At 46.2% G+C, this 24,710-nt stretch overlaps 1 protein-coding gene across 5 annotated transcripts in view; it reads left to right on the top strand.

Moving 5' to 3' along the window:
* TXNDC11 (thioredoxin domain containing 11) overlaps positions 1-24,710 on the top strand; it is a 59,916-nt gene that overhangs the window by 31,185 nt on the left and 4,021 nt on the right. For 3 of the 5 annotated variants that reach the window (XM_079121405.1, XM_079121401.1, XM_079121403.1), the window contains 6 exons: positions 9,137-9,249; positions 11,266-11,466; positions 16,445-17,237; positions 19,781-19,923; positions 20,368-20,477; positions 23,984-24,064. In XM_079121405.1, the coding sequence (XP_078977531.1) occupies positions 9,137-9,249; positions 11,266-11,466; positions 16,445-17,237; positions 19,781-19,923; positions 20,368-20,477; positions 23,984-24,064 (1,441 nt within the window). The remainder of the gene's footprint in view (positions 1-9,136; positions 9,250-11,265; positions 11,467-16,444; positions 17,238-19,780; positions 19,924-20,367; positions 20,478-23,983; positions 24,065-24,710) is intronic. The other 2 variants (XM_079121402.1, XM_079121404.1) reach the window with 1 other exon arrangement.

The raw sequence follows: 24,710 nt of genomic DNA, 5'->3' as shown, positions 1-24,710 counted from the left end.
CTGGCATATGTTGATTCTTCAGGTCTCCTTGGGTACCTCACCCTTAGTACACCAGATGCTGTAGGCCCCTGAGAGAATTACCTTATTAAGTCTCTGGTTTTACTGCCAGGTACCTTTTCTTTCTAAAGAGGGAGATGAGGGGACTGCTCATCCTTGGCAATAATCATTCTCTGTTGGTGGAGGGATTTTCCACCAATGCTTCAGGAAGCATTATCTTATTTATCCTTTCTAGTTAATTGCTTAATACTAAGATTTAATACTCTTTGTTTTTTTGAGTGCTGGCGATTGAACCCCAGGTCACTTACCCATGGCCACATTTCCAACCCTTTTTTGTATTTTATTTAGAGAAAGAGTCTTGCTGAGTTGCTTAGGGTCTCCCTAAGTTGCTGAGGCTGGCTTTGAACTTGTTATCTTCCTGCCTCAGCCTCCCAAGTCGCTGGGGTTACAAATGTGCACCACCACACCCGGCAAGACTTACTAACTGTTGGACATATCATCTCTGCCTGATTTTCTTCCTGAGATAAACAACTCTTGCTTTTTCATCATTACTATCCTGGCGTAGTTCAATGAAAATGTAATATGAATCACATAGTTAATTTCTAGTGACTACAATAAAAAATTAAAATGAAACAGGTTAATCAAATATATATATGTATATATATATATAGTCATTTCAATCTGTAATCAGTATGAAAATTGAGATATGTTACCTTTTTTTGGTTTTTGAACCAAGTTTTTTAAAAGTATTTTATGCTGGGTGCCATGACGCATACCTGTAATCCCAGGGGCTCGGGAGGCTGAAGCAGGAGGAGTGCGAGTTCAAAGCCAGCCTCAGCAAAAGCGAGGCACTAAGCAACTCTGTGAGACCCTGTTTCTGAATAAAACGTAAAATAGGACTTGGGATGTGGTTCAGTGGTCGAGTGCCCCTGAGTTCAATCCTCCATACCCCCCCAAAAAAGTATTTTATGCTTTTATACTTTACATTTAACAGCACATATCAATTTAGACACTAAATTTTTATTGGAAAGATGTTATGTGTATTTAGATTTTATAAAATTTATGTCTGAAAAAAGACACATAACCAAGTTGTTTTAAACATAAAGGTTTTCCAACTGTTGAATTGTCACATTACAATTAAATAGATTTAGTTCTTCATTGTTCACATTTCAGGGGCTCAATGGCAATGTCTGTCTCGTGGCTGCTATCTAGAACAGTGCAGCTCTGGACTGCATGTCTTTGCAGGACCCACCCAGGTATCCTGGGGAAAGCAGTTCTTTAATAAGGTACTACATCTCCTGTAGGCACAACCTAGATAATGTTTCAGAGTGTGGTCCTGGTAGTCTGCTAGTGATGAGTGTGAGTTGAGATCATTTGCTTCTCGCAGGACCCTTAATTACTTATTTTAAAGCACAAATTAAAAGGCTGCTCTACTTCCTAACAAAAGATAAACTATTCTTATTCTTTTTGGAATGTTTGAAATGTTAATCCCTTGGCTCACTGTTGTGATTCATGGCTCAGAATATGTGTGCTTTACCCTAATATTAAACTGAAGTTTTAATATTGAAAATTGAATTTAAGGCAAATAATACTAAGCAAAATAGGCTGACATTAAAACATTATGCAGAAAGCCAAAAACAAACCTTGATATAAATGTGAGAGTCCAGATGGATCTGAGTGGAAAGCTCGGGGAATTTCAGCGCCGTCCCTGCGCCCATGGAGATTGCCGTGAGCTAGATGGTGAAAGTGGTGCGTGGAAGGCTCAGGAAGAGATGTGGAGCTGTATCCAGGGGGTTGCAGGAGGCAGGAGTGGGGCATTCTGTTAGTGCCAGAGAACCCCAATCTCATAAAAGATGACCAGGAGTAAACCTGCCCCAGTGTTGAAAGTAGATGAGAATGAAGGGCTTGGGAAGACCTTGGAGCTCTCAGGACGCAGGGCGCAAGCGTGAGTACCACAGTGCTCTGGGATGTGCTGCAGAGGGCCTGGGTGGCGGCTCCGTGGGCAGGGGGCTGCCTTGCAGCTGAGGGACACACAGGACCAGGGACACAAATGCTCAGCACCTTTTGTAGCATATAGAAAAGAAGCCAGTCTCCCTCTCTGAGGAGCCACAGGAGTTGCCTTGGTTTTCTTGCCCTACTTAGGTGCCTGCATGAGCAGCTGTAGAAACTACTTAGTTACTGATTTTTTTACCATGGTATTCTTTCAAGATCTCATACATCTTGCAGTGCTTTCTTTATTTAAGTTTTTGGTACTGGGGATTGCACTTACTTAACCACTAAGCCACATCCTCAGCCCTTTTTATTTCTTTTTGAGACAGGGTCTTCCTGAGTTGCTTAGGGACTCACTAAGTTGCTGAGGTTGGTCTTGAACTTGTAATCCTCCTGCCTCAGCTTCCCCATGCCCAGCTCATAGTGCTCTTCTTTTTTTTTTTCTTTTGCATTTCTTTTCTCCCATGTTTTTATTGGTGCATTATAATTAAACATAATGGTGGGATTCATTGTTACATATTGATAATGCACATGATAAAACAATATGATTATTAGTCAATATAATTCTCTAATATTTCCCCTTTCTTTCCCCAGTCCCTTTCCTTTACTGCTCTTCCTTTGATTTTTTCAGAATTTTTTTCATACGTGTATACAGGGTAATAATGTGTGTCTCACTCTGCAGTCCTTCCCATCCCTCCCCCACTCCCCTCAGCACGAGCCAAGGTTTCACAGTGCTCTTTGACACAGGCTGTCACTATGATTAGTAGAGATCTCAAGCCGGCATGTTACCAGGTGAGTGAAATGTATCAAGAATCTTTTTATTAAGTTATTCAGCCTGTTCAAAGTTCTTAAAATATTGAGGACTCATTATGTTTAGGACAAAAGGATTCACTGTGTAAGTGATGAAGACCCCTGTTGTAGAGTGCCCAGGTCTGCCCTCACAGAGGTGCTGTGGCCATGGAGAGGGGCGTGCTGTTTTCTTGCATCACCCTGCACTGTAGGCTTCCTCTGCTAACCAAGTGTCCTTTGTTCTCACGAGATTGCAACTTCAACTGAGGTGTGATTTTTGTACATTTCAAGTCTTAAACAGCAGTGTGTTTGAGCATACTGGAATCCGTTGTGTGGCAGGCTGTCCGTTCTGTTGATGGGTTAGAAATGGTCTTTAAGTGGCCTCTTTCAGCTTTGAGGTCAGGCTGTCCCTTCTTATTCCTCTGCTCCCGTAAGTTAGTTGGTGACTTTGGCAGACTGTCAAATGAGTGTCCTTCCTGACTGCTGCTTCTTACCTTTTCATCGTGGCAGTCCACCAATATCCAGGCTTTCCCTCTGGACAGTGTTGTTTACGTTCTACTAGTTCTTGGCTTTTCTTAGGTCTTGATTCTCTTCAACAGCCCTGGAAATAGTACATGTTGTACCATTAAAAAAAAAAAAAAGCTACTGCGGGTGTTGCTTGGTGGTAGAGCATTTGCCTGTCATGTGCAAGGCTTTGATTCCCCAGCACCACCCAAAGAAAAAAAGATTAATTCAGGAACTAATGTGATACTTAAAGAAAGGCTGCAAACAGAGCAGAGATTTCCCTGATGACCTGCCTCTCCAGGCTGTCCCCGTGGTTAACATTTCATGTATTCATTTATATTTTATGGTGATTTTGTAAAAACTAAGAAATAAACTGTGATACATGGGTTTTGTGAAAGCTAAGAAATCAGCATTGATTACCGTACTGCTAACTAAACTTCTTTCCATATCTCAGTTGTCCCGATGTTTCCACTAGTGTCAAAACAGGATGTACTTTGAGATCTCACATTATAGTTGGTTAGTTTTCCTCCTGTCACCTGACCTCTGACAATTCCTATCTTCCCTTGTCTTTCATGACTGTGACATTTTTGAAGAGCCCTGCTCAGGTTATACAAAGTCCCTCAGTTCTGGTTTCTCTAATGGTTTCTTGTGATTGGCATGTGTTTTTCCAAGAATGCCATAAAAATATACCTTCTCAGTGCCACTTACAAAGGTTCCCGATGTCAGTGTGTCTTCTCTGGTGGTGTTGACTTTCATCCCTTGATCAAGGGCGTGTCTGCTGGGTTTCTTCAGTGAGAATCTACTGTTTTTCCTTTGTAATCAACAAATACTGTGGGTGGCTGGGAGCTCAGTGGTGGAGCACTTGCCTAGTGTGCACATGGGCCTGGTCCGTCCCCAGCACTGCAGAACAGTCGTGGTGATCACAGGGGGGCTGTGACTCTGGTGGAGTGCTGGCCCTGGGAGCAGCGCCCCTTCTCACCCAGCAGTACGCTCACGGGGTGGGCGCTTCCTTCACCTAGTGCCATCGCCTTTGGTTCTGTTCGGATTATTCCCAGTAATGCTGGGGTTGTCTCTGGTCTTTGGATAAGTTCCACTCTTTTTTTTAAATTTCATCCTAGATTTTATTTTCTCTTTACACATTTTTTGTTGATGTATTATAGTTATACATAATGGTGAGATTTATTGTTACATATTCATACATGCACACAATACAACAATATTATTTGACCAGTATCACTCCCTCGCACTTCCCCTTTCTCTCCCCTCCTTCTACCCTCTGGTCCCTTTTTTCTGTTGATCAATCTCCTTTTGATTTTCATGAGAGAACCCCACCCCCCATACACATAACTTTCTTTTCTTTTTTTCTCTCTAGCTTCCACATATGAGAGAAAACATTACCTTTGACCTTCTGAGTTGATTTATCTCACTTAACATAATGGTCTCTAGTTCTATACATTTTCCTGCAAATGATATGATTTCATTCTTCATGGCTGAATAGAACTCCACTATGTATATATACACCACATTTTCTTTATTCATTCATCCATTGATGGACACGTAAGCTAGTTCCATAGTTTGGCTGTTATGAATTGTGGTGTTGTAAACATGGGTGTGCATGGATCACTGTTCTATGATGACTAATTCTTTAGGGTAAGTACTAAAGAGTGGTAGAGCTGGATCATATGGTGGTTCCAGGCCTAGTCTTTTGAGGATCCTCCATACTGATTTCCAAAGTGGTTGTACTAATTTATACTCCCACCAACAGTGGAAAAGTGCTTCTTTTTCTTCACATCCTCTCAGTATTTATTACTATTAATATTGATGGCTGCCATTCTGATGAAATTGCAGTGTAATTTTGATTTGCATTTCCCTAGTTGTTAATGGTGTTGAACATTTTTTCATACATTTATTAGCCATTTGTATTTCTTTTGAGAAGTGTTTGTTTAATTAATTCACCCATTTATTTTAAGGATATTTGGTTTTTTGATGTTACACTTTTTGAGTTCTTTGTATATTTTAAAAATGAATCCTGTGTTAGAAAGTAGAAAAAATTTCCTCCCATTGTGTGGTTCTCTTTTCATATTCCTAATTGTGTCTTTTGTTGTGCAGAAGTTTTTTTTTTGTTTGTTTGTTTTTGGTACGGTGGGTAGGGGGACTAAACTCAGGAGCACTTGACCATGAAGCCACCTCCCTAGCCCTATTTTGTATTTTATTTAGAGTCAGGGTCTCACTGAGTTGCTTAGTACCTCACTTTTTGCTGAGGCTGGCTTTGGACTCGCGATCCTCCTGCCCCAGCCTCCCGAGCTGCTGGGATTACAGGCGTGTGCCACCGTGCCTGGAATACAGGAGCTTTTTTTGTGTGTGGTGCTGGGGATTGGGATTGAACCCAGGGCCTTGTGTGTGCCAGGCAAGCACTTTACCAACTGAAGCTTTTTAATTTGATGACATTGCATTTGTTAATTCTTGGCATGATTTCCTGAGATTTAGGGGTCCTATTGAGAAAGTCATTCCCTGTGTCTAAAAGCTGGAGTGTTTTCTTCTAGGAGTTGCATAGTTTCTTATCTAATTCCTAGGTCCTTGATCCATTTGCAGTTGACTTTTGTGCAGGTTGAGAGATAAGGGACTAGTCTCATTCTTCTACATATGGATATCTAGTTTTCTAGCACCTTTTTTTTTTTTTTTTTTTTTTTCTTGTACTGGGGATTGAACCCAGGGGTGCTTAACCTCTGAGCAACATCCCCAGCCCTTTTTTAATATTTTAATTTGAGACAGGGTCTTGCTGAGTTGCTTAGGGCCTGGCTAAGTTGCTGAGGCTGGCTTTGAACTCATGATCCTCCTGCCTCCATCTCCCCAGCTGCTGGAATTACAGGCGTTTGCCACCAGGCCTGGCCCTAGCACCACTTTTAAAAAAAGCTCTTTTCTCCAATGTGTGTTTTTCAAGTCCCCATCTTTTATGAGCACTTGTTTGCCTTCACACAAGGAATTTGAGGCTTATCTTGTACTTTCCTTGTCCCAGTTCTGAAATCAGTCTCTTCACCAAGAGCCTGGTTCCTTTTATCAGAGAATTGTGTTTGGAAAGCAATGTGCTGGGTGTTGGGTGTGCTCATAGGTATTGGGTGACCTTGCTCTAAGGTCTTCTCAGCAGAGAGCTCCAGGCAGTACCGATGCGTGCGCATGCATCTGCATTTCCAGGTCACACACACATGTACTTTAGTTGCCCTGGTTTAATAATTCTCTCTGGTTCCATTCTGCCACCACAGCGTTTATTTTAGCCTTTCCTCCACTGTGTGACTTCTTACTCCCTCAGTGAGAGCCCTGGCGCTTGTTGTCTGTAATATATTTACTCACAAAGAAGTAAATAAATTAGTAGTTTCAGAATTGCTGATTTACACCACTGTGAGAAACACATTTGGAAGGAGATTTCTGGCATGTATGTACAGTCCTGGCCGTCCTCTTCGACAGCAGCACCCAGTCCGGGTGGTGCTTTCCAGTTGCTTCGGTGGGTTCTCGCCCCCATCCTCTGAGTGCTCCATGATTCTTGTGCAGTACAGTTAGGTTTCTCTGTTGGTGATCGTGTTCTGCTGGAGTCCCCTCATCTCAGTCGGTTGTGATGGTTTCATTTTGGAGTGCGTGAGGGCATGGGAAGCATTACTGCAGCTAGGGTCCCATCAGAACCCCCTGGGGACACCAGGCCTCCCAGCCCTGCTTCGCCACAGCCATCACTCTCTAGTTTCTGCCTTATTTTTCCTCTGTTTCTTCTGTGCCACTTTAAACTCATCAGGTTTGTGTTGAAGATTATCTACGGTGGCAGAAGTGAATGTCACTCCCACCTCATGCTGTCAGCTGCTCCTTCCCAAGGAAAGGAAGATGTCGCTGCCGGAAGGCGGGACTCAGGATTGAACTAGACACTAAATGTGTTTAGCACCTTTGTGTTTTTTATCTTAGCCACTTGGATATAACTTGGTAAATTTAAAGTTGAACGAATTTTATTTGACATCTACTGATGAAGCAGGAAGGGGAGAGGAAGGCATGCACTTTTTCCTCCACTATCATGATTACCCTCCTTAACACCAAATACTTTGTAATCACACAGATGTTACAGTATTATATGTGCTATGAAAAAAAGTGAAAATGTCACACCAGAGGTCCTCATTCATCTCTGTTCCTCGACACCAAACCATTTTTTAATTTTTTTTTAGATGTTGACAGACCTTATTTTTATTCATTTATTTATATGTGGTGCTGAGAATTGAACCCAGTGCTTCACAAATGCTAGGCAAGCGCTCTACCACTGAGCCACAACCCCATCCCCACTAAAACAGTTTTATTAACCTTTCAGAGTCTTTTCTTTATTCTTTCTTTTGGTTTTTTTGTTTTTGTTTTGGTGTTAAGTATTGAACCCAGGGATGCTTTACCACTGAGCCTCCTCCCTACCCCTTTTATTTTTTTATTTTGAGCCAAGGCCTCACTGAGTTGCTGAGGCTGACCTTGAACTTGTGATCCTCCTGCCTCAGCCTCCCAAGTTGCTGGGATTGCAGGCATGTGCCACCACGCCTGGCTCAGAATCTGTGATTTGTTTTTGTTTTTTTGAGATGGGGTTTTTCTGTGTTGCCTAGGCTGGTCTTGAACTCCAGGGCTCAAGTGATCTTCTTCCTCAGCTGGGGCTAGGGCATATACCACCGTACCCTCCTTTCAGGCTTTTTACATTTCTAAATATATGCAAGTATGGGGAAAAGTATTGTTTTGCAAGTGTGAGTTTTTAATTTTTTTAACATAAAAGGTGTGCTTGGCGTCTTCGCTTGCTTTCTCTGTCGTGTGTCTTCAAGATCTGTTCTTGCAGTACAGAGAGCTCTGCTGTGCAGTTCCTAACATCTGCAGGTACCTGTTGGCAGCTGTCCTGATAAACAGATGTGGGTTGCTGGCTGTGTCCCTTTGTTGCAAGCAGTCCAAAAGCCATTCTCCCCGTGGCTGAGCCTGCCCTCCCTGCCCTGCCAGCCTCCTGAGGGAGCACTCCCTGCTCATTTGGTCATCAATACTTGACATTTCTTATGTCTTAATGTGGGAAATTTGAAGTAAAAAGTGGCATTTTGTTTTCTTTTGCTTTTCTGGGATGGTGTGGAGTTGAGTGCATTTCCATAGTTATCAGCCATGGCACATCTGTCCTGTGCTCTGCCTGTCTTAAGCATTTTATTTTTCATCCTGATTTGTGTAATGCTTTGTATATGCTAGATTTGCTCATTTAATAAATGTTCACCAGTTTCTTACTGTGTGTATACCCCAGACTTTGCTGTCGGTTCAGGGTGCCAGCGATAAACAAGGGCTCTTAATTTTACAGAACTTACATTCTGAAGAGGAAGTTGGACCAAGGAAAATCTAAATAAGTGACTAAGATTGTGAAGACACTAATAGGTGCTATAAAAAAAAAAAGGATAGTGGTATAGAAAGTGATCATCAAGGGACCACAGTCCCCTGTAGACCATCCCTGGGTGTTTGAGTTGGGGTGGGAAGGCTTGTTGAAGAAGGTGGGAATGGAGATGAATGAAGCAAAGGAGCCAGCCTGGAGAAGTGTCCAGAGAGTACAGCAGCCGCCATGGCCCTGAGGTGGGCCTAGTGAGCAAGCGGGGCTGGTCCGAGCCTCACAGACAGACCCAGCGGGTTCCTCAGCACTTTGATTTGAGAGGCGTTACTCGGGTGGACTTGACGCTGGCCAGGTTTCCACCAATCCTTTCCTTCCCGTCTAGGCTAGGTAGGCAGAGCCTTGCTCTAGGGGGCTTGCGTGTCAGGACTGCATCATTGGGTTTGTGGTTGTTCTGAGGCATAGGCCTTTTCTTTAATAAAGGAAAATTTTCTGTTTCAGATTACCTAGGAACAGTACGATTTGGGGTTATCACAAATAAACATCTTGCGAAACTGGTATCCTTAGTACACTCTGGAAGTGTGTATTTACATAGACATTTCAACACATCACTTGTAAGTATTTTGAAATTGCATTTGTAATAGAGCAGTGGTTCTTAACTTGTGTAGGCCACAGACTCCTTTGAGAACTGGCTGGATGCACGGATGCTCTCCCGAAGAGAGTGCACGTGACTTTATGTGCAGATTGAGAGTTCCTGCAGGCCAGCGCCCACACTCCTGCTTCAGAGTCCACGCATCACGGACTCTGGAACGTAACATTCAGCAATTCTTTGTTTATGTTCTTAGATTTTGGTGTGGCCTGGTTAGTTTCCTCTTGGATGGAATTGCAGTCACTGCTGGGAGAGCTATTACTCTGGCCTGTGTTCTCAGAGATTGAGCGTCCACTGGGCAAGGGGTGTTCTTGGTTTACTCCTGTCTTTCATGAAGGTGGCAACGGGACATGCTTTTCTCCTTTGCTGACGTAACGGATTTTTAAGTTGTCCAGTCACAGGGGGAAGTTGATGACGTCTCACCCAGAGATCCTTGGCTCCCGTCGTCTCTTTTGTTCCCTGGTTTTGTTTGCTCTTTTTGGGGTGGCCTCCACTCAGCTGTTTGAGCGTCGGCCTGTGTCCTGTGCAGTTCCATGTTCCTCCTCTGTTGACGGCTGCTTCCTCAGTCTCGTCACCAAGAATTTTTTCCTTCGGTGCTTTCTGTCTCTCTGACTTCATTGACAGTGTCAGTGACTTACAGGTCATTTGATGATTGATAGCCCTTACCCAGAGTAAGGACTGTCCCCTTTAAGCCGGGCTCCTGTGGCTCACCTGGTGGGTCACGTGCCTTCAGAGGCGCTGCCACGCCCTCTCTGGGGACCCTCCTTGCCCGTCACCCTGGCTTCTCGGTATCTCCAGTGTGCCAGATGTTGTGCTTCGCTTCTTGCAGTTATATTCCAAGTCAGATGTATTTTTGGCTCTCTGAGGAGAAGTGTTTGTGACCGTGTCGCAGTGTTTTCAGACTCCACAGCCCCTCAGCACCACTGCTGCAATGGTCTCTCCACCACGCACCTCTCTCCTTGTGTCTGAGCATCTTTTGACTTCATCTGCTTTTGCTAGCTATCATTTTCCCACATTCTTCATTCCTGGCCTAAATATACCATATGTATTTATAGTAAAGGGTGCTGAGGAAGAAAATTTACATGGCTGGAGAAAACGGGTGTAGCTGTGAGGGGACACCGAGGCACATCAGGGTTACTGCTTTAATTAGATACTTTTTAAGGTTGGTTGGTTAGCTGTAGAATTCCTTTTTATCAAATGGCATGTTTGGAGACAGTAAAATAAACAACGAAAGCAGTGGACATCTTCATTGTGGAGTAATTTAGATTTCCACTTTAGAGGGTATCAGATACCTCATATTGTGAAATTCTCCAAAGCACCTCTTTGGAAATTCTGCCTGAAACCAGTGATTTATGTCATTGGACTTTAACAAATAATCATATGTTCACCTTTATTGATTGTTGTAGAGAAGCAAAGCCAAACCCCGAGTGCCTCTTTGCTTCATGTGTCACACACGGTATGAGCCGTAGCCTCGAATGAGCTCAGGCCACTCGGGTCCGTTCACAGGCTTGCGGGGTCCCTGCCTCTGCCAGGTCCTCCAGTCCCTGGGGTGCCTGTGAGCCAAGTTGATGCAGCCCCTGCCTCACGGGAACTGTCTCCCCCTTGGGGACAGGATTTTAGGACTGAGGTAAAATCTAACAGGTCCTGACTCCATGATTCCTATTCCTGCAGGGGAGTCTCCATCCTGTACAGATACACAGTGAGGTTTCACAGCTCTCCTGGGACAGGCTGGTAGCGGTCCTTGTAGCCACCAGCAGGCAGGGGAGGTTATTTGTGGGTGGGCACATCTGTCTGAAGGGGAGCGGGGATTCGCTGATCGGCAGGCTCCTACTCTGTTGCTCTCTGCTCTAGCAGCCAAGGTCTGGGTGGTGGAGCGCTGGCCTCACTTGTGGGCACCCTGGGTTCCTGCGGGTCAGTGTGGGCTCTGGTGCGGCCCTGTCCCGCCCAGCCCCCTGACCCTCTGTGTACTCGTCCTCTGCAGGTCTTCCCCAGGGAGGTCCTGAACTACACGGCTGAGAACATCTACAAGTGGGCCTCGGAGAATCGCGAGACGCTCTTCCGGTGGCTGCGGCCGCATGGAGGCAAGAGCCTCTTGCTGCACAACGAGCTCAAGAAAGGACCAGCGCTCTTTCTGTTCATACCTTTTAACCCCTTAGCTGAAAGTCACCCTTTAATAGATGAGGTAAGAGGTGGCATGGTCAGGTGGGCGGGGCGGGGGACCCAGTAGCTCGGCCTCTCTGGCTCCACGTCCAGGAGCATTTACCTGGCCGCCCGTGGCTGTGCTGCGCCCCTGTCAGTGGCCTGGAGAGCCTGTGCCTCCAGCAGGGACCCCCCTAATTGGTCTGGCCACAGTCTGGACAGCTGCTCAGGTCTGGGGAGAGTAGGTGGACAAGAGGTCAGACCACCTCTCCAGAGAAAGACCAAACCTCCCCTTCCTGCAGCAGGAATGGCCTAGGAAATGCCGCTCTCCTGAAGGGGCAGCCAGACTGCCAGCCCTGGCCACCACAGGTCAGCAAAAAAGAGGCCTGCAGCCCAGCAGCCAGGAGCCGCAGCAGCCATGTTGGCTCTGCTTTCCCCTCAACCTCCTTGTTGCACAGAGAGCCAGAGGGATTTAGAGACAGCCACCTCCAGGAGTCGGCCCTCCCTCCCGCCTTCCCTGCTTTCTGGGGCACTCCCTGTCCCTGGGTGTGAGTTTATTTTATACGTGGATCATTTGGAGGCACTTAGACAGAGCAGTAACAATCAGCAGAGGCGGCCTGGGATTGCTAAATTGGATTTACTGGGGGTTTTATTTTTTCTTTCCCTCAAGGATCCTTTAATTGGCCAAAACCAATTTCAGACAGCTGTGTACCACAGGCCAGGCTAGGCAGATGCGGCCTTTCCCGTCCCCTCAGTGCCCGCCTGGAGGGACAGAGGGCAGGACTCCTGCGAGGCTGCGCCCTTGGCTACTCTGGAGCCTGTTGTTAAGGTCGCTATCCCTCGGGACTTCTGAACGAGCACTCTGCCCTGGTGCAGGGGAAGAAGAGAAGAGAGAACCACGCAGTCCTCCTCTCCCTCTGGTGAGGGAGGCGGCCGGGCATAAACTTGATTCCTTCGGGAAGCCTCTGCCTCACAGAGGAACTGTACTAGGGCCGACACCCCTGTGACTGGGCCTCTCAGAACCTGGTGTTAGGGCCACCAGCTGTTGACAGGAGAGACAGGGCTTTCAGCTCAGTGGCCGCCGTGGTTATGGAGTCTCATGTAACCTTCTGAAGTTCTGAAGTGCCAGCGACCTGGGCAGGGTGTTTTGTGGCAGAAGCCCAGATCCTCTCCAGAGGGCGTGGTTGGTGTAGGCTGCTGGATGGGGGACCCTTGCTTCCCGGCTTGTTCCCGGAAGAGCACTCCCCACACTCGTCCCTATCTCCTGTGCCTGCCGACAGGCCTTCTTTGGTCTCAGTTTGATCTGCGGCTCCTTTCCTTGGGTTCCCACAATCCCTGTGAGATATTCGAATTCCCTGAACCTGAGCGTATGATTGTCATGACTGAAAAACAGGAGACTCCTGTGTTCACAGTACTGTGAATTACCTAGGCAGGTGACACATCTGTCCAGCACACTTCCCTCTTTGTTTTGGGTCAGTGTGGCCAGTGTTTATGGAGCACTGTGCTGCGGGGCTCAGGGGAAGGATGTGAACAGCAGTCTCGGCCTTGGTCTCAGAGACAGGTCCAGTAGAGAGCTGAGAGCCTGCCATAACGCAGGACAGGACACTCAGCCCTAGACCCAGGGTCAGCAGGAATCGGGGGGGAGGACATCATTTCAGAAAGTGGGGGCCTAGGAGGGACTGGGGGAGAGGGATTGAGACCGCTGAGCTGAGGGAAGCAAAGGGGAGGAAGCACCTGGCAAGAGGGACTGTGGTGGGAGGCCGCAGCAGGTCTTGCTGTTGGACCCTGTGCCGCCTGCTGGGGAAGGTGCCTTGTGGGGAAGACCCTGGGAGGACCTTTGGAGGGCAGGGCCTGGGGGGCTTCTCTGAGAATTCCAGTACCAACTAGCCATCAAAATCTTGTTGACAATGTAGAGTTGTGACCAGAGTAGTAATTTTCCTGGCAGCAGGATTCCAGAAAAGTGAGTGGTAGTAAGAACCTGACTTGGGTGGCAGATAGTGTCTGTGGTGGGGGCAGTAGCAGCAGTGACCAGAGGCAGACTCAGCAGGTGCCTGGGTGAGGTGGGTGATGCGCCTACAGCACCCAGGCTGAGTGGTGCGTGTGTGAAGGCAGCTTTGTTTCCCCCCACCGCTGGAAGCCTCGTTTGGGGCAGGAAGCAAAGCAGCTTACAATGCTGAGAAGAAGCGAGCAGTCCTCCTGAGTGAGGGTCTCGGCTTGAGAGAGCCGGACAAGGACACTGGAAACAACTGTGGTAGGGCACGTGCAGGGCATTGTGGGTGTGGTGGGGGTCTTGCACGTGTGCACCTGCGTGTCTCTAGAGTTCCAGTCCTAGATAGCAGTGTGTGTGATTTAGCTTGTTGATCAAATGAAATACTTTCCTCAGCCAGCAGTCTGTGTGAGCCTTTCCCACTGCAAGAGTTTCTTGGAGACAGTCACAGTGTGTGAGTCTGGTGCACAGGCATGGATGTTGCAATCAGATTTATGAATTTCTCTGATGAAAGAAAGGAGAAGAAAGCATCTGTTGCACAAAGATTTTAAATTATTTGCCAAGCTTTCCTTAATAGTTTAATTAAACATGACATCAAACAGCAGAACAGGATGGTACCTGGAGGTACATTTTCAGAACCGTGAAAGGAGTAAAATATAGAAGCCAGTTCATGGGAGCAGAGTATGTGCCTTCCTCCTTGTGTGCACAGTACTTTCTTCCAAGAGAGATTAACAAAAGAGATGAGCAAAGAAGATTCTAGGACTTTTGCTCTCTTTAATGTAATTAATGTTTTCACAAGTGAACATTTTGTAAAAGATGATATTAAAGGTTTTATGGGGTGCTGGGAGGAGGAGGGAGGAGTTCCCCACCATTGCGTCACTGAACGTCACGCAGTTCCAAGATGGGCAGAGGCTCCACCTGTCAGTACAGGGACTTGTGAAAGGACTCCAGAAAGGACTGAGGAATTTCTTCATGGGGGGAAAAGAAAAACCATTTAAATCTATGATTTATCATCTAAACTATCTTCCCTTATGGCAAGAATTAATTTTTCCACACAATTATGTTTTGAGTTAATTCTATAATTACTGTGATAAAACTTGTTTTTTCCAAATTGGAGTTGCACTCATCAGGTGGCTTTGTACTCACATAGTCTTCTTTTTAATGAAATAAAATCCTGACAACACCTTTTACCAAACTGCAGTGAGATTTGATTCAAATAAACACACTCTTAAAGAGTAAATGCCTTTGGATTTACTCTTAACTGTTTCCTCTTTCTCACAAAACTGGGTTAGGGTCAGATAGTTTGGAAATATAAGAATCTTGAAAAAAAAAAAAAAAATCTAAATTGCTGATCCTTCTAGGGAAAAGTGATTGTTCTCATCACAATAAGTGGGGGGTGCTAGGGAAGAAAGGAATTACTTTAGGTAACTCTAAAGTAAAGGGAGGGGAAGGGGGATGGGGAAGGAATGATAGTAGAGTGAAACAGACATTATCACCTCACGTACATGCATTGCTGCATGACCCATGTGATCCTGCATCATGCGTGATCAGAAGAATGAGAGATTATACTCCATTTATGTACGCTCTATCAAAATGCATACATACACTCAACTGTCATATAAAACTAGGACAAGTAAATCAAAAATAAAGAAGGGGAGCATGCATTCTCCTGAAGTGCCATCATTCTTCAGGAGCATATGCTAGGTCCTTGGCTCTGTGCTAGCCCCATGGTCAGCAGGATAAATCAAATGTGGCTCCTGCCTCTGGCATCCATGGCCCCTGGGCAGGAGGGATTAGAAAGCAGCAGGGACCCTCCTCCCAGGGGGTGGCTGAGCGGGCTTTGCTGAAGCAGCCACCCAGTGCAGTCTGGGAAGATGGGGAGGCACTGGCCTGGCCCCTTAAGGCAAGGCCTTGTGACAGCACCTCGTCTGGTCTGAGACTGCAAAGGCAAAGGGGCCAGGTCATGTTGTCCGGAGCTCACGGGGACCCATCGGATGTTGTCTGGCGAGGAGTGTCGTCATGCTTGGGTCATATTTTTGAAAATGGAGTGGGGCAGTGTGCAGGTTCTGCTTCAGGGGAGGGGATGGTGGCGTTCTGGATTCAGTTGGAGCACCTTCACCGAGGTAGGCTCTGGATTGGACGGTGGGGCGCTGCTGAGCCACACCCAGTCGGCAGGCTGCACTTGAGGCGGGTGATGCTGCCACGTGAGAAATTGAAGGTCATCCCAGTTTCTCACGTGACAATCCCATTTCCCAGAGATGGTGGTGCAGGACAAGGAGGAGGTTGACTTGTAAGGAAGATGGGATGGGCAAGTGTGGTTCAGAATGGACTGGACTGCTGACCTCCTGTGAGGCAGGACCTTATATGGAAATGTGTGTGTTGTAAAATACATTTTTGGTTTTTTTTTTTTTTTTTTTTTTTTTTTTTGGTACTAGGGATTAAATCCAGAGGCACTCAACCACTAGGCCACATCCCCAGTCCTTTTTTGTATTTTATTTAGAGACAGGGTCTCACTGAGTTGCTCAGGGCCTCATTAAATTGCTGAGGCTGGCTTTGAACTTGCCATCCTCCTGCCTCAGCCTCCCAAGCTACTGAGATTACAGGCATGCACCACGGTGCCCAGCCTGTATGAAATACTTTGATGCACTTGTTTGGGAAGTTGTTAGACTCATTAATGAAGACATAGAAGAAGACATTGTGGAGGAATTCTGAAGGTGTAAAGGAACGTGCACTTTTTGGCAGTGGAGGGATTGAAGTTCTCTTTCTGTTCCTTGACGGCCTGGACATGAGGCCTGGGCTCAGCGCCTTCCCCTCTCCTCTCATACAGTGTCTAGGACCCCTTCTGTCTCAAAAAAATGTGTTCACTGCTTGTCAGCAGACTGGCATGTTAGAAAAGCACCCCGGACCTCTGAGCAGGTCCTGGAAGGTTGCTGCCGGTTAAGGCTGGCCTCCCAGCCTGGGCTCTGCCTGCCACCCAGAAGAGGTGCTTTCCAGGCATCCTGGGACCTCTCACCAGCTCTGCCCTGTCTTTCAGATCACCGAAGTGGCCTTGGAGTACAACAACTGTCACGGGGACCAGGTGGTGGAGCGCCTACTTCAGCACCTTCGGCGGGTGGACACGCCCATGTTCCAGTCCCTGGCTCCACAGCCGCCGGCTCCGCTGCTGGACACACCGCCGGTGGCAGCGTCCCCCTGCTGCAACAGTGTGGTGCTGCCCCAGGGGCACTCCTTCTCCAGGACCCACAACGTCTGCGAGCTGTGCGTCAACCAGACTGCCGGGGGCCTCAGGCCAAGCTCGGCCAGCATGTCACAGTGTAGCTTCTTTGAGATGGCGGCAGCCCTGGATTCCTTCTACCTCAAGGAGCAGACCTTCTACCACGCGGCATCAGACAGCATGGAGTGCAGCAATTTTTTAACTTCCTATAGCCCTTTCAGCTACTACACTGCATGTTGCAGGACCATTAACAGGGGCGTGGTGAGCTTCATCGATTCTGAACAAGGTGTCTTTGAAACCCCGACCCTTGCATTCTCTTCCCTGGAGAAGAAATGTGAGGTCGCCGCCCCGAGCTCCCTTCCTCACATTGAGGAGAACAGGTATCTCTTCCCTGAAGTGGGAGTGGCCAGCACGACCTTCACAGGCCTGAGCTGCAGAACCAACAAGACCCTGAACATCTACCTTCTGGATTCCAATTTATTTTGGTTATACGCCGAGAGGCTGGGTGCTCCGAGCTCCACGCATGTGAAAGAGTTTGCCACAATTGTTGATGTGAAAGAAGAGTCTCACTATATCTTGGATCCAAAACAAACGCTCATGAAGTTCACCCTAGGTACTGTAGGTGGAGTCCCCAGCATACTAAGTTTTCCTTAGCTTAATATAGGTAACTTGGATTGAGAGGGCTCGTTACACTAGGTTGTGGGGGTGATGGCAGCTCTGTGGCTCATTTTAAGTCTTTATCCATCATCAGTCATAATTTTAAAAGAAGCTTATTTGGTCTATTAAATGACATGGAAACTTCCTAACTCCAAACTTTGGATAAGCTTATCAATCTGATGGGGTAAGGCTCCAACTCTCTAGTTGGCCGTCACTGTCCCATTTTTAAGGTAAAGCCAGCTGGCTGTGTGTCAGGCAAGGAGGGGAGAGCCCTTCTGGGGAGACATCCAGGGGCTGATGAATGGGAGCAGTTAACAGCACATCATTCTCGAGCAGTGAGGAAACGAGCGCCTTGCCACCCTCACTATCTTGCAGGTCTGAACATGTGAGCCTCAGGGCCACCAGGCTCCATCTGTTCTGCTGCAGCTTTCTAGGAATGCTGCTGTGACCTTGGGTGCCTGGATTGTAACAAGCAGGGGTCAAGTGCAGTAAACAAAGTCAGGTTGCAAATAAGTGAAATTCTCTTCCAGGGTTAGAGTTCCATTGTGGGTAAGATCCTGGAGCTTGCCCCTGGGGTTTGGCAGCAGCAGCAGCAGCTGCCCGTTCCCAGGACCTTAGTGGAGCCCTTGACAGACAGGGGGAAGTGAGAATTCAAAAGCCTTATTAGTTCAGCCTCACTGGAGACTCAGGGGACAAGCAGTATTTGCCAAATGGAGAGAGGAGGAACTTGGTAGTGAAGGAAACTATTTTGAAGTTCAGAGGGTATGAAAGCAAGAGTAAACTCAAGAGTCCCTGAATGCTAGTCCTCATAGCTGTCCTCTTTCGATCAAGGTGGAGTGGGTTCGTGCCTGAGTCACAGTTATGAAGGTACTTGACATAAATGTTGGTTCCCCATACCAAATTATGTATGATAATCATGAGTGCTCCTTGGTGCTTAAAAGAACCCTATGACCAGTCTCTTTCTGGAGGACATAATCTTTTGATACTACAAATTACTCCTGATTCATGTTTTCTAAGGATATTTTGGTATATTGGGTTTTCCTAAAATGAAACAAGCATTTATTTTATTTATTTATTTACTTTGGTACAGGGGATTGAATTCAGGGGCATTCAACCACTGAGTCTCATCCCCGACCCTATTTTGTATTTTATTTAGAGATAGGGTCTCACTTAGTTGCTGAGAGCCTCACTTTTTCTGAGGCTGACTTTGAACTCACGATCCTGCTGCCCCAGCCTCCCGAGCCACTGGGATTATAGGTGTGCGCCACTGTACCCAGTGTTTGTTTATTTATTTTTTGTGGTTCTGGGGATTGAACTCAGGGCCTTGCGCATGTGAGGCAAGCACTCTACCAACTGAGCTCTATCTCTAGTCTCCAAGCATTTATTTTTTAAGAAAGTATGCATTGGGTTTTCCTGAATTCTAAGTTCAGTAATACTCCCATCATTCGATGAACTCATAATGTGTTCACGTTGAATTTAAGGGTTAGCTGAAAGAAGCCTTCTTCCACTCAGAAATATCTGGTCAGCCATTTCTTTGTCCTGTAGCTGATGATGGTTCTTAGGGTCCTTGTGAAACAAACCATGTGCTTGTGACATTGTTGACTTGGAGAGTTAGCTTTCAAGTCAGCTGTCCCTAGGGCAGTTTCAGAATTTAGGCTGCATTCAAATTAGGAAATAATTCTTGGTTTTATGTTTCAACAGCATAGCCAACTAAGTGTCCCTCAGATGTGACAATGAAGTCTCTTTAGTATTCACATGACATTCTTCACTTCCTCCTCCTCCTGCTGAACTTGCCATTGTTTGTTAGGACCTCAAAGTGGAGAGAGTTAGAAGAAGAGAAGCGAAACTCAGGGTGATGTTCAGCCAGGCAGAGGGCCCCAGTGGCATTTGTGGGAATGGTGAAACTGTTGGCCCAAATTAGGGCTTTTGGCTATATATAGGTTTTATTTAGGTATTTTCCACTAGAAATGATTGAGTTTATTTTCATTGACTTTAAAAAAGGAAGCTTGAAGAATTTTAATAAAGGAAACAAAAAACTAGCTCCTTATCCTCAACCTAACGCGTGCGAAGCACCTTCTTCCACTTTGCGGTAGCTTGTGCATTTCTGCCTTTGTAGTTTCGTTTAGAGGTCTAGCGCCCTAAGTTGAAGTCTCTTGAACAGACTGGGGCATGTTGGTGGCGTGTGCCTTCTTGCATGGTGTGTATGTGGTTCCAGGCCCTTTGGAACAGAATAGCCTCGGACTCCTAGTCCGTAAGTATTGCAGTGTCCAGGGCTGCATGGTGTTTCGCTATCTAAAGGACTCTGGTGAGTTACCGCTACCAAAGCTAAGCCAGAGGCCACCCTGGGCGGCTTTGTGCAAGGTTTTGCTGAGAGGTGAAGTGTTACAAATGTAAACATGGGAAGTCATTCCTGTTTTTAAAACATGGAGTTCAAAGTAGGCCAGTTACTCTCCCTGTACCTACAAAAGAGTTGATCTCATTTTTTTTCTTTATTTTTAGAGTCTTTTATTCAAAACTTCAGCGTTCTCTACAGTCCCTTGAAAAGGCATCTCATTGGAAGTGATCCTGCCCAGTTCCCTTCTCAGCATTTAATCACTGAAGTGACAACAGACACCTTCTGGGAAGTTGTCCTTCAGAGACAGGTATGGAGTCACGAGGGAGACAGAGATGAAACCTTCTGTCCCCACTGAAGTAGTTTGCGAAGCTGCAGTTGTTGAGGTGAGCAGTTTTTTGGTTTAGTTTTGCAGTACTGGGCATTAGCCAGCCCTGCTCTGTGCTACCTCCCCAACCCTTTTTAATTTCTTATTTCAAAACAGTTACCTCAGCTGACCTCGAACTTGCACTCCTCTTGCCTCAATCTTCTGAGTGGTGGGATCACAGGGTGGCCCCACCATGCCAGGCATGATCAGTCAGTTTTTGATGTACATATTAGTCACATGACATTTTGCTGGTGGTGGAACATGAGATTGGAAAGATGAAAATATCCCTGTGATTTCTGCACAGGGCACAAGGCTGACCCAGTGCAGCAGGGAGATGAGGAGGAGGCTGTTTCCAGGAACAAGTAATGGTGTCTTCCCTTTCCACAGGATGTCTTGCTGCTCTACTATGCTCCCTGGTGTGGCTTCTGTCCATCCCTCAATCACGTCTTTATCCAGCTAGCTCGCCTCCTGCCTGTGGATGCACTCACTGTGGCCAGGTAAGGGGACCTGCACCCTGCTCTCACCCTCCCTGCAGCGGGCCGTGGTGTGCGAGGCTTGCCCACTGACCTTGAGCCAGACCTAGATGTGATTGTCAGGCTGAGCCACGAGCAGAGCCTGCCGAAGCCACTTCTGGTGAATCCTGAGTGTCCCATGATGTTGAGTGTGTTTAGGACTGATTGGATATTTGGAGTGCTGACTGCTGAGAATCCTGGGAACCGACATCCTCAGAGTTGCCACCTGACCCTGGGACCTGGAGGACTGACCTTTGTGTTCCTTCTCATTTGTGAAATCTAGAGGATTAGTTGAGAGCCTTGTGTCCTAGTTTTGTGATTGTGTGGGTATTGTATGTGGGCTCCTCATCAGCAAAAAAAAAATTTAAGTAGGTTTTTTTTCTTTTTCTTTTGGAAAAAGAAGGCTCAAACAGATTTTAGATGAAGTAGTATTATGGTTCAGATTTGGTCTCCCCAAAAACTCCTGCTATGGCAAGTATATTCAGAGATGAAGTGATTAATCACGAGAACTGCATCCTGATCCGTTCTTCCTAGTTCAAATGGGCTTGCTGGGTGGTGACTGTAGGCAGGTGTGGCGTGGCTGGGGGTGGGTCACTGGGAGCCTGTCCTAGAAAGGTGCATCTACCCTTTGGGTCCCTTATCGCTTTCTCCGCTTCCTGACTTCACCTTGAGCTGAGCATCTTCCCACTGCTGGGCCCTTCCCCCATGATATTCTGTCTCACCTTGGACCAAAAATGATGGAGTCCGTCCTGTATGGACTGAGACCTCTGAAACCATGAGCCCCAAATAAACTTCCCTCCTCTTAGTTGTTCTTGTCAGGTGTTTTGGTCACGGTGATGCAGAACCTGACTAAAGCAGGTAGTAGAGTTTGGGTTGGGGGTTGTTTAGATTTAAGCTGTCTCCCTGCCCCCCAAAAAAGAACACCCTACAGACAGATTCGTTGTAGGATAAAATCACCGAGAAAAGAGCCAAACCTAGAATATTGGACTTGCTAGTTCTTTTGAAAGATGAAAATTTTCCAAGTAGAAGTAATTGAAAAATTAATGAAAGAACTGGGCATGGTGACACATAGCTGTTGTCCAGGTGACTTGGGAGACTTTGGCAGGAGGATCACAAATTCAAGGCCATCCTCAGCAATTTAGCAAGACTCTAAGAAATTTAGTGAGACTCTGTCTCAAAAAATAAAAAGGATTAGGAATGTGACTCAGTGTTTACATAAAGCGTCCCTGGGTTCAATCGCTGGTACCAATAAATAATGATAAAAATAATAATAAAAGAGGGCTGGGGAGATAGCTCAGTTGGTAGAGTGCTTGCCTTGCAAGCACAAGGCCCTGGGTTCAATTCTCAGCACCAATAATAATAATAATAATACTAATATAATAAAAGAAAGATACATAGATTTAATTAGAAGTATGTACACTGAAGACAAGTAAAGGAAAACAGACTTTAAAAAAATGGGACCATAGTAATTCACAGCATTGGTATTTACCTGTTATATCCTGTGTACTGTCAGAAATAATATTTAGAGGCAAATCTGGGGAGTGATGTGCTAAGAGATTTTTATATACACAGGACTTAACCCTCCAACAGTCACTGAAGCCAGTATGGGCATCACTTTCTTTTATTGAGGAGGAAATTGAGGCACAGAAAGATCAGGAAACCTTCTCAGAGTCACATGACCTGTCATGATGGGTCAGGATTCGGAGGCTCCAGGCCCCTCGCCATTAACTTGGTTTAAGGACAGGTGAGAGGGACTCCAGTGTGGAGAGACACAGACAATGTTCCACGTAAGAGGACAGTGAATGAACAACTGGGGACATTACAGCCTAATAAATGTAAAGTGAAACACTAACAATGTATCATTTACACCTATTAAATTAATAAGTGCTTCCTAAATGACAATCTTGTGTTGATAAAACAGAGTGAAATTGGCACAGTCATGTGTAGTTAATGGAATGAGTAAATTGGCAAAATCCTTTTAGAAAATGTTTGGCAACATTTGAAAGGAATCACAAAAACAGTTCCGTATTTCTGACCCAGTCAATTTCACTTTGGGGAGTCAGGGAAACAGGAACACCCGCACAGGCACACACCATTTATATCCAGCAGCACAGGAAAGGCAGTCCTCTTGGCATTTGGTGGGATTGTTGTCCATGCACATGTGCAGTGCATTTCATACAATTTCATACAGTTAATTGAAAAGAACAGAGCATGAGATATTAACTTGCAGACCAAATGTGAATGGGAATCCCAGAAAGGCCGCCCAGGTAGCCCAGTGGAACTACTGAATGGATCTGTTTCTTTTTGTTTTTTTTTGTTTTGATATTAGGGATTGAACCCAGGGCTTTAACCACTGAGCCACATCTCCAGCTCTTTTTTGTATTTTATTTAGAGACAGGGTCTCATTGAGTTGCTCAGGGCCTCTCTAAAAGTTGCCAAGTCTGGCTTTGAACTTGTGATCCTCCTGCCGAGCTGCTGGGATTATAGATGTGAGCTACCGCACCCAGCCTCTGGGTGGATCTTTACAGTGTTTTTATTTTAATTTCACAATCTGCTCTTGTTGAAGTAAAAATCAGAAGGAAATAAGCATGTGATTATAGGATACCGTGTTCAATGCCACTTGCTTGAAAGATGGGATTCTGATGTTTTAGGTGGGCTATCGCAGAAAGAGGCAGGTTAAAGTTGTGGTAACTTGTTTTCATTCTGTTATACCATTTTTTTGAAAAGCGAATTTCATCCTTTTGAATAAACACATGGTGCTGATTTATCCCATCCAGCCCCATGCCAGTTGTACTTTCTGAAAGCAAGCATCCCATCAAGTTCACCGTTCCACACACTGCAGCTCTTGCATGCACTCTGGTGAATATTGGCCCACCAGCCTTTCCACTAGGATGGCAGACCTCCTTCCTTGGAAGATGCTGTGAGCAGTCTGTGTCCAGCAACTTTCACAGGAGCTGTGCCCCAGGACCAACTCAGGCCTGAGGACTGACCACCCAAAGCAGCTGCTGTGAGTGCCACAGTACCTGAGCACAGGGTGTGGTACTGATGTCATTTTCTGTATTCAAAAATTAATCTAAAATCTGCTCAGGAAATACACTGAGCTTCCATCCAGATTCACAACTTATGAAAAAGTTGTTATGCTTGGTATACTTCATTCAGTGATTTATTTTCTTTTTCCAGAACTAACTCAGGCATTAAGGTACTTGAGCAGATCCTTTCAGATGAATGCACTGATCCTTAGGCGTCAGTGAAGCATTCTTTGGGAGGTCAATATTACTTTTAGGACATTATATTAGCCTTCAGTGGCAAACTTCCCCAGGGTGACAGCTGCATGTCCTGAAAGTACGGTGCCTGGCACTCAGTGAGTGGGTCTGGGCCAGCATGGGCATAGACCGGCACCAGAGTCCTGAGTTATTAGAGAAGGCCTTTCAGCTTGGAGCAGCTCCATGGGCCCATCTCTTACTTACCTCTACTTTCTCTTTGTCTGCCAGGATTGACGTGTCTCAGAATGATCTTCCTTGGGAATTTATGGTTGACCGTCTTCCTACTGTCTTGTTTTTTCCTTGCAACAGGTAAGACTGCATTTTTTTCAACATGGGGCAGATGAGATTCTCTTGTCGAGGTCTGAAGATGAAATGGATTTAAGTTGTAAGTCCACCAGTGCTGTTGGCACCTACCTGTGATCCCAGCTACTCGAGGACTAAGGCAGGAGGATTGCACATTTGAGGACAGCCTCAGCAACATACCAAGACCCTGTCTCAGATGTATGCAGGGCCGTGGACATAGCTCGGTGGTAGAGTGCTGCACGAGGCCCTCAGTTCAGTCCTCAGTACAGAAACAAAAACACACCCACAGAAGCCCATAGAAAACATTCTCTGGGACTGAACTGTTCAAAAAATATGCCGCTGGCAACATGGGCAGAAGAGCTCCGGGGTCCAAATGTCACGTGTGGTGCTAATTTTCTTTGAAGAAGCTCACTCTTCCTGAGTCCGTTTCTTGCATGAGCATGCGTGTGGCCGGCGGGATTTGTTAGCTTCAGGGGCCTGTGAATGAGCATGCAGAGGAAGCCACGCTGGGCAGGGGAGACCCAATGTTGATGTGGGTCTTGGCGCCCTGCGCCTTCTCCACTTCTGCTCTCATTCAGCTCTCCCAACATCCCCAGCCTTGTCCTACGGGGATGGGTGGGGACTTCTTATCCACACCATTGTGCAGACCGCC

Source organism: Sciurus vulgaris (genome assembly GCF_902686455.1).
Source record: "Sciurus vulgaris genome assembly, chromosome: 18".
Taxonomy (NCBI): Eukaryota; Metazoa; Chordata; class Mammalia; order Rodentia; family Sciuridae; genus Sciurus; species Sciurus vulgaris.
This window is presented reverse-complemented; position numbering and strand designations above follow the sequence as displayed.